Raw genomic sequence first — 17,421 nt, 5'->3', positions numbered from 1 at the left:
ATATATATATATATATATATATATATATATATATATAGATAGATAGATAGATAGATAGATAGACATATATACATACATACATATACATATATATATACACACACACACGCACATATATACATACATATATATATGTATGTACGTATACTTACACACACACACACATACACATACACACACAATACAGTGCTGGTGGGACACCTGACTATCAAATTGAAATAGCAGGAACTATCATGTCTTCCATGCAGCCTCTTATGGAAACGTGTTGCCAGCCACCCTGCAAAACACAAATACAAGCAGAATTGAATTAAAATCCAAGAAATAATCGTACTTTCCACATAAGATAATATATAAAATTAAATAAATAGGACTACTGCAGATACTTGTGATTGCCAATTCCTCTCATTAACAACAGAAAATTAATGCAAGATATATCTCATTTTCACACTTAGAGATGTTTGTCGAACATGCTCTCATTCATAGCAGTGTTACCCACTCAGATATGATATTTTATGGTGTTAGCAATGTAATGTTCTTGATCACACAGCAGAAACATTTTAAGTGAAGTGAGAGTAATGAAACAGTATGTACTGAACAATATAATAATAATGAACTTATTGTATACAGTGCTCAGGTGCACTGCAACTCATCAGAAAAAGTAGCCAAAAGTGCATGAAGAGTACATAGAATAATGCACAGGGAGTGAATAGTATACGAGTTGTTAAAACAAAAAAAGTGTGGGCAGGGCACATCAAGTGTACTGTTGGCAAATTTCAGGAAGCATGGAAATTTTGAAGGATGTCGTGTCTTGACAGCTAACAAAGGATGCAGGTAGTTTATTCTATGCTTCAAAAATTTTGAGCATGAAAAAATGTTTTCGAAAGTCATGGGTACTGTTGTTTTTTTTAATTTTGTAAGCATGTCTACAAGTATTAGACATGGAATTCAAAAAGATAACCAAGGTTGTTATTGGAAAGGTAGTGGATAATCTTGTAGGTGTCTACCAAATCAGTTGTCAGATGTCAGAGATTTAATGTGTACATGCCCAGGGAAGTAAGATGTTCAGGGTATGGCAGGTACACATCTGGTTGAACATTTCTGAACAGTTTCCAGATTGATATTCTGAACAAGATAGGGCTTCCAGATGTGTGATGCAAATTCTAAGTGTGGACATAAATGCATACAGAATATTGTATTACAGTGATACTCTAGTGTAGAAGGCAAACAGAGTGTACTGGACATTATATTTCAGTAGTATAGTGTGGAAGTGAAACAATGCATTCAACACTATAACACAGCAGTGTAATGTGGTAAGTGAAATAATAGTGTAGTGAACATTATGATAAAATGGCAGTGGTCTTATTGTTCTCTTGAAAACAACAGATTCAGGAATATGGCTAGTTCTATGATTAACTTTTCATAGCTATGATAGAGTAATTAGCTTATGCTGTCTGAATCCAAGAAAGAGAGACAGTTTGAAATAGTAAAAGGAAGACCGATAAATATACAGAGAAACAGAAAGTAGAAAATGTACACACACACACACAAACCCTCTCCCACAAAAAATAAATAAATAAAAGAAACAAAATGCTAGTCAAATGACCAGATTATTTTAGGACAGGATGATATGCTAAAGATTGAATGGGAAGTAATTAAGGAGGAGTTAAGCTTTAATTGTAATCATCATCATCATCATCGTTTAACGTCCGCCTTCCATGCTAGCATGGGTTGGACGATTTTACTCAGGACTGGCAAACCAGAAGGCTACACCATGCTCAAAATGGTGTATTTTGTGTGCCACCTGCACAGGAGCCAGTCCAGCAGCACTGGCAACGATATTGCTCAAATGTTTTTTCACGTGCCACCGGCACAAGTGCCAGTAACACGACGCTGATAACGATCACGCTCAAATGGTGCTATTTACGTGCTACTGGCACAGATGCCAGACAGCTGCTCTGGCAATGATCACGCTTGGACGGTGATCTTAGCACTCCACTGGTACAGGTACCAACACGATTTCGATTTCACTTGCCTCAACAGGTCTTCGCAAGCAGAGTTTAGTGTCCAATGGAGGAAAGGTACACATAAGTGGGCTGGCTACATCCCTGGCAAAGGCCTCGGATTATGGTCTTACTTGTCTTGCCAGGTCTTCTCACGCACAGCATATTTCCAAAGGTCTTGGTCACAAGTCATTGCCTCGATGAGGCCTAATGTTCGAAGGTCGTGCTTCACCACCTCATCCCAGGTCTTCCTGTGTTTACCTCTTCCACAGGTTCCCTCAACCGCTAGGGCGTGGCACTTTTTCACACAGCTATCCTCATCCATTCTCACCACATGACCATACCAGTGCAATCGTCTCTCTTGCACAACACAACTGATGCTTCTTAGGTTCAACTTTTCTCTCAAGGTACTTACACTCTGTCGAGTATGCACACTGACATTACATATCCATCGGAGCATACTGGCATCATTCCTTGCAAGCTTACGCATGTCCTCAACAGTCACAGCCCATGTTTCACTGCCATATAGCATGGTTGTTCGTACACATGCGTCATACAGTCTGCCTTTTACTCTGAGCGAGAGGCCCTTTGTCACCAGCAGAGGTAAGAGCTCTCTGAACTTTGCCCAGGCTATTCTTATTCTAGCAGCTACACTTTCAGTGCACCCTCCCCCACTACTAACTCGGTCACCTAGATAACGGAAGCTATCAACTACATCTAGTTTTCCTCCCTGGAATTGGCAGAAGTTGTTTTCTGCACATTTTCAGTGTTTATTGCTCCTGAACATCTGCCACATACAAAAACAAAGTTCCTAGTTAGCCTTCCTTTGATATTGCTGCACCTCTTATGTGTCCATAGCTTACACTGGGTACATCTTATAGAGTTTCTACCTACGCCTTTTCTACAGATCGAGCAGGGCCATCTACCTGAAGGGGTTTGTGTTTTGTCTACCTTCCTACTTATTAGGGCTTTGGTTTTAGCTAGGTACTTATTAGGACTTTGGTTTAATCAATATTATATTAATTATCAGAGGAGGAGGAAGAGGAGCAGTGGATGACAGAAACTAGTTAATTATCTCTCTTTATATTCCAAGTTCAGGTTCCACCATTTTAAGCCTTCTGAGATCGTTGTTCTTTAGCCCCAGGTCAGTCCTAACTGAATAAACCTCAAATCAAAGAAATTCTATGTATGACCATCCCATCTTACTTTTAAGCATAATATTTCTAGGACTCTGCCATTGAATGTATTACGTAAAAAGCACTCATTACACTCTTGGAGTGGTTGGCATTAGAAAGGGCATCCCAGCCATAGAAACCATGCCAAATCAGACTGGTACTTGGAGCAGCTCTCCAGCTTACCAGTTTCAGTCAAACCATCTAACCCATGCCAGCATGGAAAGCAGATGCTAAATGATAATGATGATGAAAGTTATGATAACAATTACTTCTTTATGGACTTGTTTGTGAAAGCATTTATACTGCCAGAACTGATTATCAAAGCAAAATTATTCCTGTAATTCTGATTGGCGTTTAAAATTTGGAAGGGAAAAATTCAATGTAAACATGCTGAAAGTGAACAAGAATAAGATAACAGTATTTATTAGTTGTTGTTTAGACCCAGATTGGTCCATTCTAGCCATGATCATCGTGTCTAAAGTTTATCTCGGACTATATTATTCAATATACCCCACTGTACAGCACATAGCGTAAGTGCCTTCTACTACAGTCTCAGGTGAAATGGAAATAATAAGGAATCAACAAAGAAACTTCTACATGGCCATTTGACCTTCAGAAATAGAAACCAAATTTTTCTCAAATTACATCCTACTGCTTTGTAAAGGAAGGGACACATTTTATTATGTAGTCCTAGATTTACAATGTCAAAGAGTAGGTCAAAGTTGGTCATAGCTGAATGCTTTGATCAGTTAGAACCGTCTTGGGCTAAACAACAACAATACTAACAACAGAAAAAATAAAAATATGTAGATTTTATGAAAACATTTTCACTTACCCCAATAACTTTTTGCCACCCTGTTCCAGTTGGACATTCAGCAGTGATTCCTAATCTTTGGTAAACACTTCCTCCTTCAGTCACAGATTTCATAAAACCAGCTTCAACAACTACCCACAACTAAAGTTAAAGAAAAACTCATAGATTTAATAGAAAAACCACAGCTTTATAGTGTATAAAATTTTTTTATATTCAAGATATATTTTAGATTCACAATGAAACTTTCTGAAGTCATCATCATCATCATCATCATCATCGTCGTCGTTTAACGTCCGCTTTCCATGCTAGCATGGGTTGGACGATTTGACTGAGGACTGGTGAAACCAGATGGCTACACCAGGCTCCAATCTGATTTGGCAGAGTTTCTATGGCTGGATGCCCTTCCTAACGCCAACCACTCAGAGAGTGTAGTGGGTGCTTTTACGTGTCACCCGCATGAAGGCCAGTCAGGCGGTACTGGCAACGGCCATGCTCAAGATGGTGTATTTTATGTGCCACCTGCACAAGAGCCAGTCCAGGGGCACTGGCAACGATCTCGCTCGAAAGTCCTTAGACATGCCGCGGGCACAAGTGCCGTAGTTATTAAATGTGTGTGTTTGAAACAAAGAAAGACAGACAGAAAGAGTTTGTAAAACAAATAGATAGCGAGTAGGAAAGGACTGCTTCACTATTTACCCTGAGCTGTGATATCTTCTCTCTTTTACTTGTTTCAGTCATTGGACTGCAGTCATGTTGGGACACTGCCTTGAAGGGTTTAGTCAAACAAATCAACCCCAGTGATTATTTTAAGTCTGGTACTTATTCTATCAAGCTTTTGCCAAATCACTAAATTGTAGGGATGTAAACAAAGCAGCACTGGTTGTCAAGTGGTAGGGTGACAAACACAAAGAGACACATATAATTAAAACTGAACATGTACTGTACTTCTGCTGCCAAGAGTTTACTGAAACTACACTATGTAGATGCTTCCTCTTTGGCTGGGTACTGAAGCAATTGTTCTTGCAGCTGAATGGATGTTATTTCCTACTATTAACTACTGGACTGAGAAGTAGGAAAAGGAGGAACCTGTTTGTTCAGTCAGGTAAGTTAGAGTAAGCAGAATTACATGTCTTGATCTTTATTACACCCAACAATGAATGTAGTGAGATTTGAATTTATAACTATGTTGTCAGTAATTTAACACCTTAACTTCACCCATTGTACCTCAGTATGCTATAGTGAATATAATATATTCACTATAGCATTTAATAGTAAACAATGAAATACATAAATATTATTATGTTGAAACACTGAACTAATAATTTCAATATACAGTACAGACCACTTGGAATTAGAACAACTTTTATAGACATGTGTACTCCTGTAAATGTCTTACCTGGTCTTTTGGTCCAACAGATACTCTCCGTACCTGACTAGCAATTTTAGTCCAACATGTTCCCTCGGGAAATATTGGTGTTATGTCATTGCGAAACCAGAGGTTACTTTGGATATCAACAGCCCATACACTTGTGACGCCAACAGAGATTTGGTGAAGAACATGATCACATGGTGGAGGAGGAATGACGTGGAACCAGCAGTTACCTATAAACAAATGAAGGAAATACAAGGTCTAATCAAAAAGTATAGGAACTGGTGCTATAAGAAGAAAGTTACAACACATGTCAATTCAGCATTTTATCTCCTCTGAAGGAGTTCCCTCCTGAAGCCACACACTCTATCCAGCATTGTTTCCATAGGAAGCATTCCTGGAACTCCTTTTTCGGAATAGCAAGCATCTGCCTCATCGCATTCTCTTGGATTTCCTCGATGTTTTGAAATATTATTCCTTTCAAGTGAGATTTGATTTTTGCCTTGATTTTGGGGTCATAGCCATAGACCCATGGTTTGTCACCTGTTATGACCATTTTCAAAAGTTTTCATCTTCCTTGACACAATCAAGGAGATCCTGTGCAGCTGAAACCCAATCTTCTTTCTGAGATGACCAAACTCTACACACTTTACTTCTATACTCTGTATTGTAAACTATATAGACTAAGTGTAAAAGGTGTGATATTGTATAGCAGTAAAATATGGGAAATGAGTATTTGAGAAACTGATATATGAAGTTGATAGAGGATGATGGGCATGTTTATGGTATATGAAGAGAGATATGGAAAGAAACAGTTAGGTTAGATCTGATAATGTTGTGTCTTCCAGTGAGATGTCACAGGATGAAAATATTGGCATAGACAGCCTACTGCAAATCTGACTAAACCATTAATCTGATAATGATACTGATGATGAAGTATTAAATGTAGCAAATAGTGGTGAAGGCAATGAAATGTTTACCGGCTGGATTATTGAGAGAAACTCCACAACGAAACCATGCTGAACCATCTTTGGCAATAGCCCACACTCGGAACTCTCCTCCCACAGATATAGCTTGGAATGGTTGGTCAGTTGCTGTGGGTATATGCTGCCAATAAGCACCCTGAAATACAAATTAACACAAAGTGAAAAACACACACTCTAAATGAAAGATGCTATGTAATTTAGATAGAGTGTTCATAATACTGCCTATCTAATAATCTGTTGTTTGGGTAGATGGATAAGGTACAATTGAAGACTTCCAACTTTCTATGGAGATTCCAGAGAACAGAAACTGAAATGTTTCTCAATTGCCTAACTGACATTAGTGTTGGTGCTACAAGCTAATTGAACTGTCAGTTACACAGTATTTTGGATCCTTAAATACATATGTAAACATTACAGAGAACGTGAAACCATGATGAAGCCTTCATCTGCTCAAAATCGTACTCTAGTGTCTAAAATCTCTCTTATACTCTCTGTTTGTAAGCATATGTATAAACATAGACACACGTATTAATGTATGTGTATACATATGGTCCAAAAATGCAAAAATAAAACAATAAAAAAGCACAAAGACAAGGTGGAAGAACAACAAACAGGGTGTAATAGTTTGTATGTTTAGAATTTAATGTTCTAGCAAAGAAATTTTACTTTCATTAATTTATAGCTCATCTGAAACAGATTATTTTGAATATGTAAATGTAGATTCAAAATAATTTGTTTCAGAGGAGCTATGAAATAGTGAAAGCAGTTTCTCTGCTAAAACATTAAAACTGTAACTATATAACATTTTATATATATATAAACCAAACAAGAAGTACTTATATGGTCAATTTTTATAGCTGTCACCACTGCCCCTTTCTTTTCCTTTCCTCCCAGCTCTTGTACCACCCCAAACTCCTAGTTCCTCTGTCTCCACTCACTTCAACTCACCCCATACCTTGAGGGAAGCAAGGGGCACCTGGACACCTCATCACCACTATTTGTAGCTCCTACTACCCATTCTTAACCTCTCTTCTAAATGTGAGTAGCCATATAGCTCTTCTCTCTCTCTTCTCTCATACTTTAACTCCTTCTCCTAACATAAAGCTGCCCCATCAGTTTCCATAATCTTGCAAGTTACATAGCAACCTCACTAATGCCAGTGGTATGAAAAAAGCACATTGTACATGCTGTAAGTTAATTGAGATTAAGATGGACATCCAACCATAGAAACCCTGTCAAAGCAGACACTGGAGCGTGATGCAGTCCTTGAATTTATCGGATCCTGTCAAACCATCCAACCCATTCCAGCATGGAACAGCAATGTTAAATGATGATGATGATGTCATTTCTTCTTTTTAACTCTTCAATTTCTACTATAATGGTCTCTGCTTCTCTGAGCTACTAACTTGTATACTACCACAGTCCAAGTCCACCCAATACATTCACCTCTTCCATCATAATCCCTGCTCCAAACTATGCATTAAACACTTTGCCTAAACATTCAATTGCCATCAACCACAAAGTCTTCTCCTGGAACATATCCCCTGCCAATATTTGTCTTTTACAAGAAAAATTTGTAGAAGTTCAAATTGAATAAGAACTAGTTAAGAGTCTATGAATTAGTGACAAAGAATCTTTTTAATACTAGAGGTCAAATGTACATGTATAAGAACTAGTGGAAGAGCATCAATATTGAGAAAAACAATAAATTTTTTATATAACAGATCTTTAGATAAGCAACAAGTATTAAATTACTGTTTTAGCCTTAAGGCTTAAACCTGTTTTTCATTTTTCATATGGAATTTTAGAGATTTCATCTGATTATGTAGTTTCAGATTTAGATTTGGATCAAATTTCAATTGTGGGCAAAGGAGGGTTCATTATCCCTGACCTGGTTGCACATTTCACTATAACTACCTAACACCTTAACAAAAAGGTTATAATGTTGTCCCAGATATATCACATCAGAAAAAATATGGGATAGTCATGGCTGGAACACCTATGACCACAGGTCTGCTGAATAACGATTTTACTAGCATAGAAAGAACTTGCATATGTCATTGGCATTAGTCTTCTTCTCTGGACTTAAGTGTAAAGAAAAACAAGACAGATTGAAAAAGACAATATTGTGTTACCTGTGGTGTACTTGGGGTAACCCCCCGACGGCAAAGTACATCTCCGTTCCAGCCAACTGCCCATACAGCAACAGGTTGTGAGTAAAGAGACTGATTGTCTGTTAGATGGAGGTCAGCTACTTGAATAGATATATCCAGTAATTTTGTGGGGCCAATCTCAAGCCAGGGACCACGTGTTGAGATTTTACATTTCCTGAAACAAAAGTTGAGTGTGTACATATGCATGTGTGTAAGAGAGTGTGTGTATGTGTTTATGATAAAGTTTTTTGTTATCAGTGGTGGTGGTGGTGTGTGTGTGTGTGTGTGTGTGTGTGTGTGTGTGTGAGATATGCTAACCAGTATGGTGACTGATATGATCTGGTATAGTAATGGTATAGAGGGGTTATGTGCATGATGTGGTGTGTTGTTATGTAATATTGTAACAGTACAGTGTAGTAATGTGTGTGTATATGGTAGGGTATGGTAATTGTACAGAGCTGCAAGATTTTCAAAATTCCAAGCTGGGACTCAGTAAATTTTCAAAATCTTAAATCAATACCCAAAACATGTTTCAAACATAAAATAAAATATAAAACCAAAGCATGCCCCAGCATGGTTATAGCCTCAGGGCTGAAACATATAAAAGAATAAAAGCAAATAAGAGGTTTTCATTTAATACCAGAGTAGTTTTAATATACTCAAAGTCTACAAAGTTACAATTGTAATAATTAATATTGGTACTTGTAGAGGGTAGGTTTAGGGTAGTTGGCCAAAATGAATCAGAAATAGTTCATAACTGGATCATTCTCTTATAACCTAATACAAACATTCAAGACAATGCAACTGCATTGGTCACATTTTCTGAACCATAGAGTCAAAAAGTGCAAAGTTTCCCCTCAATTAAATTGTGTTTCTGTTAGAAACAGAACTAAAAGATTTAATAGTTCTTTTGTCAGTGATAAAAGTTAATTAATCAATCTTTGTCTATGGGTGGGGATGGAACATGATGCTATTAATGCACTGAACATTATAATACAATCATGTTCTATGGATAATAAAAGAGCATGTACTGCACAATACAATACATTGTGAGTAGTGTACAATGTGTACTGGACATTATAATAATAGTGTAGTGTGGGTAGTAAAATAATGGGGCATTAAACAGTATAATACAGTAATGTTAGAATAGTGAGACAGTGTATACTAAACATTTAAACATTATATTACAGGGTGTAGTGTGGGAGATGAGGCAGTGTATTGAACCTTATGTTACAATGGAGTGGTTTGGATAATGAAATAATGGTTTACATCAGTGGTTCTTCATCAGGGGTCATATAAGATCGTTTTATAAGCTTTAAGCTTATAAAATACTATTATTATTGTTTACAGAATTGTAAAAATCAACACTGCTTAACAAAACCATTGCAGTGAAAGTACATGAAAGTTTGTTTACAAAACAACACTACGAACTAATTACAGTTCTTAAATCTGATGGAATGAAGTAGATTGTGCGCTAGAGTAAGGGTAGCATACTTGTTGTGAAAACAAAGAAGTGTGGGTTCGAGTCCCATGCATACAGGAAAACCTACTTTTTTCCGTCAAGGCCTTATATGCCCCATTACTAGACTATTCTTTTTAGACAGTTCCATAAAGAAGTCCCAATCACTCAAAGGAGATGGAACTTGTGGAAGAAGGAGACCCAGGAAGACATGGGACGAAGCACTGAAGGATGATCTCAGGACACTGAACCTTATGGAGGAGATGAAAAAGGACCAAGATATCTGGCACCTTTCTATACTCAAGAAGACCTGTTCTCCACAGCAGAAGTGTTAATGCTGCTACTCCAGCAGAAAAGGATTGGCCTACAACAGCCCTGTGCCACGCCACATAAACAGCACCTGTGCTGGTGCCATATACAGAGAGCACCCTTGCTAGTGCCATGTAAGAGAACCCATGCCAGTTCCACACAAAAAGCACCCAGTACACAATGTAAGTGGTTAGCATTAGGAAGGGCAACCAGCCATAGAAACCAAAATAATCAAACTGGAACTTGGTGCAGCTCTTCTGCTTTCCAGTTCTGGTCAAACTGTCCAACCCAGGCTAGCATGGAAAATGGACATTAAAAAGATGATGATGATATATAAGCTCAAGCATAGCTGTGTGGTTTCAGGATTGATCCCATTACATGATACCTTGGGTAACTGTCATCTACCACAGCCTTCAATTGACTGATACCTTGTGAGTAAAATTCGGTAGATGGATACTGTAGAGAAGCCTGTCATGTATGTGTGTGTGTCCTTGCATTGATCCTGCTTAGACAATGGTGGCATTTGTTTATGTACCACATAAATGGTACGTCTGACAGCTCAGTAGTTTCTATGTGCAAGGACCAGTAGAATAAAGTACTATAACTGAAAACAAAGTCAGGATTAGTGTCAAGAAAGGTATCCAACCATAGAAAACTCAGGAAGTCACATGGAACCTGTGCCAGCACGGAAAAAGTTGATGTTAAAACAATGATGACAATATTGTCATCATATATATATATATATATATATATATATATATATATGTGATATTTACAAACAGGCCCTAAGACGAGTGGCTACGAAGTTTTCTGTAATTCTAATGTGAAACAAGGGAAGGAATACTATTGGTTTATACAGAAAAACGTTTTTAAGTACTAAGATGACATTAAATTTAGCAGAACTTATTTGGTATATTCAGTTGTGCAGTCACTACTGATAGCATTGTATCATATATGGTTTGACTCTCATGGAAGTATTTTTGCTGTCTTAGGCTATGCTTACAAATGGCATATATAATTTACATCTAAAATCTTAACCATTTTATATTATAAAGAATAAAAGACTTACCTATACCAACGCCTCCTTCTCACTGTGTCAGTCCAGCCTTTTCGACGATGGAATGGTCTAGAAAAGGAAATTGGAACATAGAAAATCAGCTTTTTAAAATTTTTTCTGCTTGTTAATGAAATTTGAAAATAGAGTGAAACTTACACGAACAATTTCCATTTTAAAGTAATAATGTTAGTAAAATATTATACATATAGAATATTAGTATAGCAATATATTAAACTATTACACTTATAAAATGTTAGCATACCATTATATCTTTACAGCTACATAATATTAGTACAACAATATATCATGGCAATATACCTACAGAATATTAATATATCAACATATTATAGCTGTAGAATGTTAATGTAACGTTCTTATTTTATCATTATATCTATTGACATTTAGTAAACCAATACTACACCATTGTATGAAAGACTGTAATTATACAAATGTATTCTACCATTATACCAATACATTAGTAATATACCAACATTTTCTATCATCTATATACTATTAGTATAATATACCTTTAGAATGTTAATATATCAATAAGCTGTGCCAATATATCAACAGGTTCTTAATGTACTAATACACCTACAAAATGTAAATATACCAACATTATGCCCTTACATCATTAGCACACTGATACAATTATAGAATGTAAATATAAAATAGCTCTACTAATATATCTATAGACTGTTTGTAGACCAATATACCTAGAGACTGTTAGTATACCAACTATATTATATCATTATATCTACAGATTATTTGTATAGTAATACACTTTTAGAATGCTAGTATTCCAATATATTATATCATTATACCTGCCTCCTTTCTTTATCTTTTCTTCTACTGCTGCTGCTGCCACTACTACTACTATTACGACCTCTGCTCCTTAGAGCTAGCTAGTTATTAACCACTTCTACTTATGCCCATCTAATACCATTATTACTACAGAATGAGTTCAGATTCTGCTGAGGCACACTTTGCCTTTCATCCCTCCAGTGTTGGTAAAATAAAAGTACCAGTTAGGTACTGGGGTTGGTAGTACGTACTTCCCTATTCTCCTCTCAAAATTGCTGGCCTTCAGTTTAAATTTAAAACAATTATTACTATAAAATTCTAATATAGAAATATATTGTACCATCGTACAATTAGAATGTTTATATACTATTATAACTATAGAATATTAATTACTCTATCAATATATCCTATCACTGTACCTATAGAATGTTAGTAAACCATTGTATTATACAATTATACCTATAGAATGTAAATATATCAATCTACTATATCAATATAACTTGAGCCAACAAGAAAACCATCATGTGGTTGCTCAAACTGCAAGAAATAGCAGTTAAATCTTTCTCTCAGTTTACTGTCTTAAAAAAGGACATGTATCCTGGTCCTGGGTTCCCTGCACAAAGAAAATAAATAAAATAACCATGGCTGGATTGCTTTTGTTCATAAGTTTATCCAATTAACGCTGGCCCAGCACTAAACAACAATAACAAATATCTGTATAGACTATATTATCCAATTATATCTAAAGAATGTTAAGTATACAAAAATATAACTATAGAATAGTAGTATAAGAATATATCATCCCAAAAGATAATACGAAAATCCCTACAAAAGTTTAGTATACCAATATACCTATAGTGTGTTAGTATGTCAATATATTGTACTAACATAATAATAATATGAACTTATTGTATACAGTACTCAAATGCACTACAACTCATCAGAAAATTTAATCAAAAGTGCATGTACAGTACATAGAATAATGCACAGACAGTGAACAATGAATGAGTTGTTTAAAAAAAATGAGGAAGAGGCATCAAACAAATTTCAGGAAGCATGGAAGTTTTGAAGGATGTAGTATCATAACAGCTAACAACTGATGTGGATAGTTTATCCCATGCTTCAACAATTCTGAGTATGAAAAAATAAATTTCTGAAAGTCATGGGTTCTGTTGTTTTATGATTTTGTAAGGATGTCTACATGTGTTAGACATATGGAATCCAAAAGGGTGCCCAAATTTGTTGTTGGAAAGATGGTGATTAACTTTGTGGGTGTCTACCAAGTCAGTAGTTGGATAGCAGAGCTTCAATTTGTTCATGCCCAGGGAAGCAAGACATTCAAAGTTTTAATATCCATTATTTTTAGGCTTAGATCAACAGCCAGATGACTGAGCTTAAAAGAGAAGTGGCTGAGAAACCAAAAAGCTTGTGGTTCATATATTATCACCAGCACTGACATGTTCGTTGGTAAATCACCTAACACTCCTGTCTACTTAGCTGTAAGCAGATATCACAACTGTAAACCAGCAATAGGATTATTAAATCAACAAATGTTCCACTACATTCTAGAGTAGCTCACTTGTTCTAAATAGATTACAAGACAAACTTTTCAATGATTGATTAACTTATCGTTGATATTATTGTTTAACTCCAGCTCAGCTATGATCTAACAAATATATGGTCAAAGGCATTCCAGCCATGACCATACCATTTCTTTCCTAGGCATAGTACTCTCAGAACTATCTAATCTTATGTGTCCTTCTTTTTTCAAGGCAGTAGGGTGTAATTTGAGGAAGATCTGATTGCTATTTCAAGCAAGTTGAGCAACTATGTAGAGGATTCCTTCACTAGCTCATGAGAGAAGTTACTGTTTGTAAATATCACACTACTTACAGAAACAAGGACTAAATAATCACCTTAATATGATAGAATAAGGGATCAAATACTGTCATACTGAGATTATAACATATTGGAATTATTATAATAGATTGGTATTATTATTATAACTAATTGGAATTCCCCTAATTGATTGATATTATCATAACAATAGGGTTATTATAACTAATTGGGAATAATCATAATTAATTGAGATGACCATAATAGATCAACATTATCATAATATATTAGGATTATAAGTAATTAAGATTAATCATAATAGATTGAGATTATCATAACACATGAAGATTATCAGAACAGACTGGTATTAATAACTGACTGAGATTATTATAAAAGAACATGGTCAACATAAGAAATCAGAATAATCAAACAAGCAGAATAAACCTATTTATTATCTTTCATTAATATAGAAAACAGAAAGTAAAGTAGTGGGGAGACCTGTTGAAATCTGTAGAATACTGCCAACCTTCTGGATCCACACCACCTGGCACAGAATAATCAATTATCCAGTCAGTCATCTATCATAAATAAAAAAGAAAACATTGTCAGAACCAAAAACAGAGTGTAAAGTTCAAAGTTTTCATCCTGCTGTTGCAGCTGATATGATGATGATGGTGATAGTGGTGGAAGTGGTGACAATGACAGTGGTAGTGATGATGATGATACTGATGAAGACAACAATGATTTAAACATTTTCATATTGGTTTGGTCAGGAGGAAGGAGCTGTGCCCTTTGACCCTTGCAGACCCTTTGAGACCAGTGAAATCAATGTAGTTATTGCTCCTCTTGAACACTTGCAAGTCAATGGTTGCAGGAAAACCATGCATAGTAGTCAATGCAAGAACTGGAAGGGTGGGACAGAATATGGGTGATGAGAGAAACTAGTGAGGTGGAATGAAACTAGCAAGCTCCAAGGAGTAGAGACCACTGTCATACTGGTAGGAAAAGCAGGAAGAGGAGACAACACCTCTGTGGACAAGAGGCTGGAGTATACTGATGTGCCATAGTAAGATGATGAAGATGTTGATAATGATGATGATAATTAGTGGACTTGAATTCAATACCACTTATCACAGCAGCATGCTACATTTTTAAAAAAAATAGTTTAGTGAGATGCACAAGAACAACATACATGATTTTTTTTCCAGGACCTCTGGGTTTCATAAGGAAAAAAAGAAAGTAATAACTCGAGAGTTATTCTCAGTTGAAAGAGTTAGCAATAAATGCTTATAACAGAGAAGGCTCTATACTCAAAGATGTAAAAGAGGCGATAGTAAACCAAGTAATAAATTAAGACTACTTCACTGATAGTCTTCTACTGCCTTTACCTTCTCAGTTTTACTCAGAAGGTTTGGCTTGATTTGAGGATAGAGTAAAATACTTCTCAAAGTGCCAGAGAGTATTGACTTGAAACCTGAAACCACATAGTTCTGAAACAAACTTCTTAACTACACAGCCATGTCTGTTCCTATGCATACTTTGTTTCAGTCAAAATAATCAGACAGTTCACAAATATCTTATAATTTGTAATTCTGCTTGTCATTGTGTTACTTAGCCCATCGGTAATGCTCTCACGTAATTGGTTTTAAAGAGGGAGAAAGAAAAGAGAGATAGAGAAAAAGAGGGAGAGAGAAAAAAGGGAGAGAGAAAAAGAGGGAGAGAGAAGCATCCATGATGTGAGGCAGAAGGAGTGTAATTATAAGGCTTTCATGTGATTAGTTGAAGGGAAAGAGAGGAGAAAGAAAAAGGAGAGAGAAACAGAGGATAAGGTGAAGAGAGAGACAGAAAGAGGGAGAGAAAAGCATCCATGACATGAGGTAGGGGGAAAATAATACTTATTATGTTATTAAAAAAGTTAATTGAAGGTAGAGGAGAGTTAACAATATAATTTTAGGGGTGATGTTCTGATGGAGAGGTTAAAGAAAGGCAGAGAGAGGTGGGGGGTGAGAGAGGAGGGAGAGTGATGATGATGATGATGGTGATGGAGATGGAGGTGGTGGCAGAGGTGATGATTGGATAATGAAAAGTGTATTTTTAAAAAATTTAACCAAGTTTTTTATATTACCTATCACTTAACGCATGCACGTAAATGCAATTCTGTGAAATATTCATGCTTATTTACGTGGCAGATATAAGCAATTTAACTAAAGGTTGTATCATATGTACAGGATATTTTTCTTTTGTTTATGGGGAAAATAGAAAATAAGACTAAATATTTATTTTATGAGTGCAGTGTATTTAAATCTATAAAACTGTGCATAAAGTATATAAAGTGTATTTATAAAGTGCATTAAGTAATCATTGTATTCCAATTTTTTTCACTTTTTAATGAGTAGCAGACGAACAACTATCTTGGCCATCAGAACATCAGAAATAAATCTTAGAAACCAATCTACAGACCAATCTAGTAGACTCAAAATCAAGGCTATTTCAGCTGTAACCATCCACTTCTTTTTTTTTAGTCATTGTGTATCTAGGACTACATTATCCAATATGTCCTACCTTTTTTTAAAAAGATAGAACTAGAAGATGATTTGAGTGAGGTTTGGCTGATATTTCTAACATGGCAAACAGCCATGTAGAGGCTCTCTCTCTCTTATAAACTAGTTAGTGGCAATGGCATGTTCTGCTGGGTGTTGTGGAAAATAGGAAGACAGATAAGTTTTACAACTCACCCATATCCATTGACCTGATGGAAGCTGTGTATTTTCTTTGGTTCTTTTATATCTACCTGATCTGTCACTCCAGTCATGTCCATCAGCCATAAAACCTCTACAACAAATATAAACAATTTATTAGTTATCAAGTGTTTCGTCATGTTAACTTGAACAAAGACAAAAAAATATCCAAACAGTAAGTACTGAACATTATAACAGACTGATGTACTATGGACAGTGAAACGGTATGTACTGAACAGTACAATACAGTAGTGTAATGCAGATACTTTACAATGTGTACTGGACACTATAATAGTGCTGTAATGGAGTAGTAAAATAATGATGTACTCAACATGATAATAAAATAGTGTAGTTCATATATTGAGACAGTATCATCATCATCGTTTAACGTCCGCTTTCCATGCTAGCATGGGTTGGACGATTTGACTGAGGACTGGTGAAACCGGATGGCAACACCAGGCTCCAATCTAATTTGGCAGAGATTCTACAGCTGGATGCCCTTCCTAACGCCAACCACTCAGAGAGTGTAGTGGGTGCTTTTACGTGTCACCCGCACGAAAACGGCCACGCTCGAAATGGTGTCTTTTATGTGCCACCCGCACAAGCCAGTCCAGGGGCACTGGCAACGATCTCACTCGAAAATCCTACGGGAGCCAGTCAGGCGGTACTGGCAACGGCCACGCTCAAAATGGTGCATCTCATGTGCCACCCGCACAAGAGC

The 17,421-nt window shown here is 36.3% G+C and overlaps 1 protein-coding gene across 1 annotated transcript in view; it reads right to left on the bottom strand.

The window, feature by feature from the left end:
* Nucleotides 1-21: 21 nt before the first annotated feature.
* The window catches only part of LOC106875269 (tectonin beta-propeller repeat-containing protein 1), a 66,985-nt gene continuing 49,585 nt past the window's right edge, over nucleotides 22-17,421 (bottom strand). Inside the window, exons 16-23 of the mRNA XM_014923356.2 lie at nucleotides 16,698-16,794; nucleotides 14,461-14,540; nucleotides 11,335-11,391; nucleotides 8,480-8,672; nucleotides 6,339-6,480; nucleotides 5,386-5,591; nucleotides 4,011-4,130; nucleotides 22-277 (exon numbers count right to left, since the gene is read on the bottom strand). Coding sequence (XP_014778842.1) covers nucleotides 209-277; nucleotides 4,011-4,130; nucleotides 5,386-5,591; nucleotides 6,339-6,480; nucleotides 8,480-8,672; nucleotides 11,335-11,391; nucleotides 14,461-14,540; nucleotides 16,698-16,794 — 964 coding nt within the window. The 3' untranslated portion in view covers nucleotides 22-208. The remainder of the gene's footprint in view (nucleotides 278-4,010; nucleotides 4,131-5,385; nucleotides 5,592-6,338; nucleotides 6,481-8,479; nucleotides 8,673-11,334; nucleotides 11,392-14,460; nucleotides 14,541-16,697; nucleotides 16,795-17,421) is intronic.

The sequence above is a fragment of the Octopus bimaculoides genome, chromosome 2 (assembly GCF_001194135.2).
Source record: "Octopus bimaculoides isolate UCB-OBI-ISO-001 chromosome 2, ASM119413v2, whole genome shotgun sequence".
In the NCBI taxonomy this organism is placed as follows: domain Eukaryota; kingdom Metazoa; phylum Mollusca; class Cephalopoda; order Octopoda; family Octopodidae; genus Octopus; species Octopus bimaculoides.
Note: the sequence above shows the minus strand (reverse complement) of the source record. Positions and strands in the feature narration are given on the sequence as shown.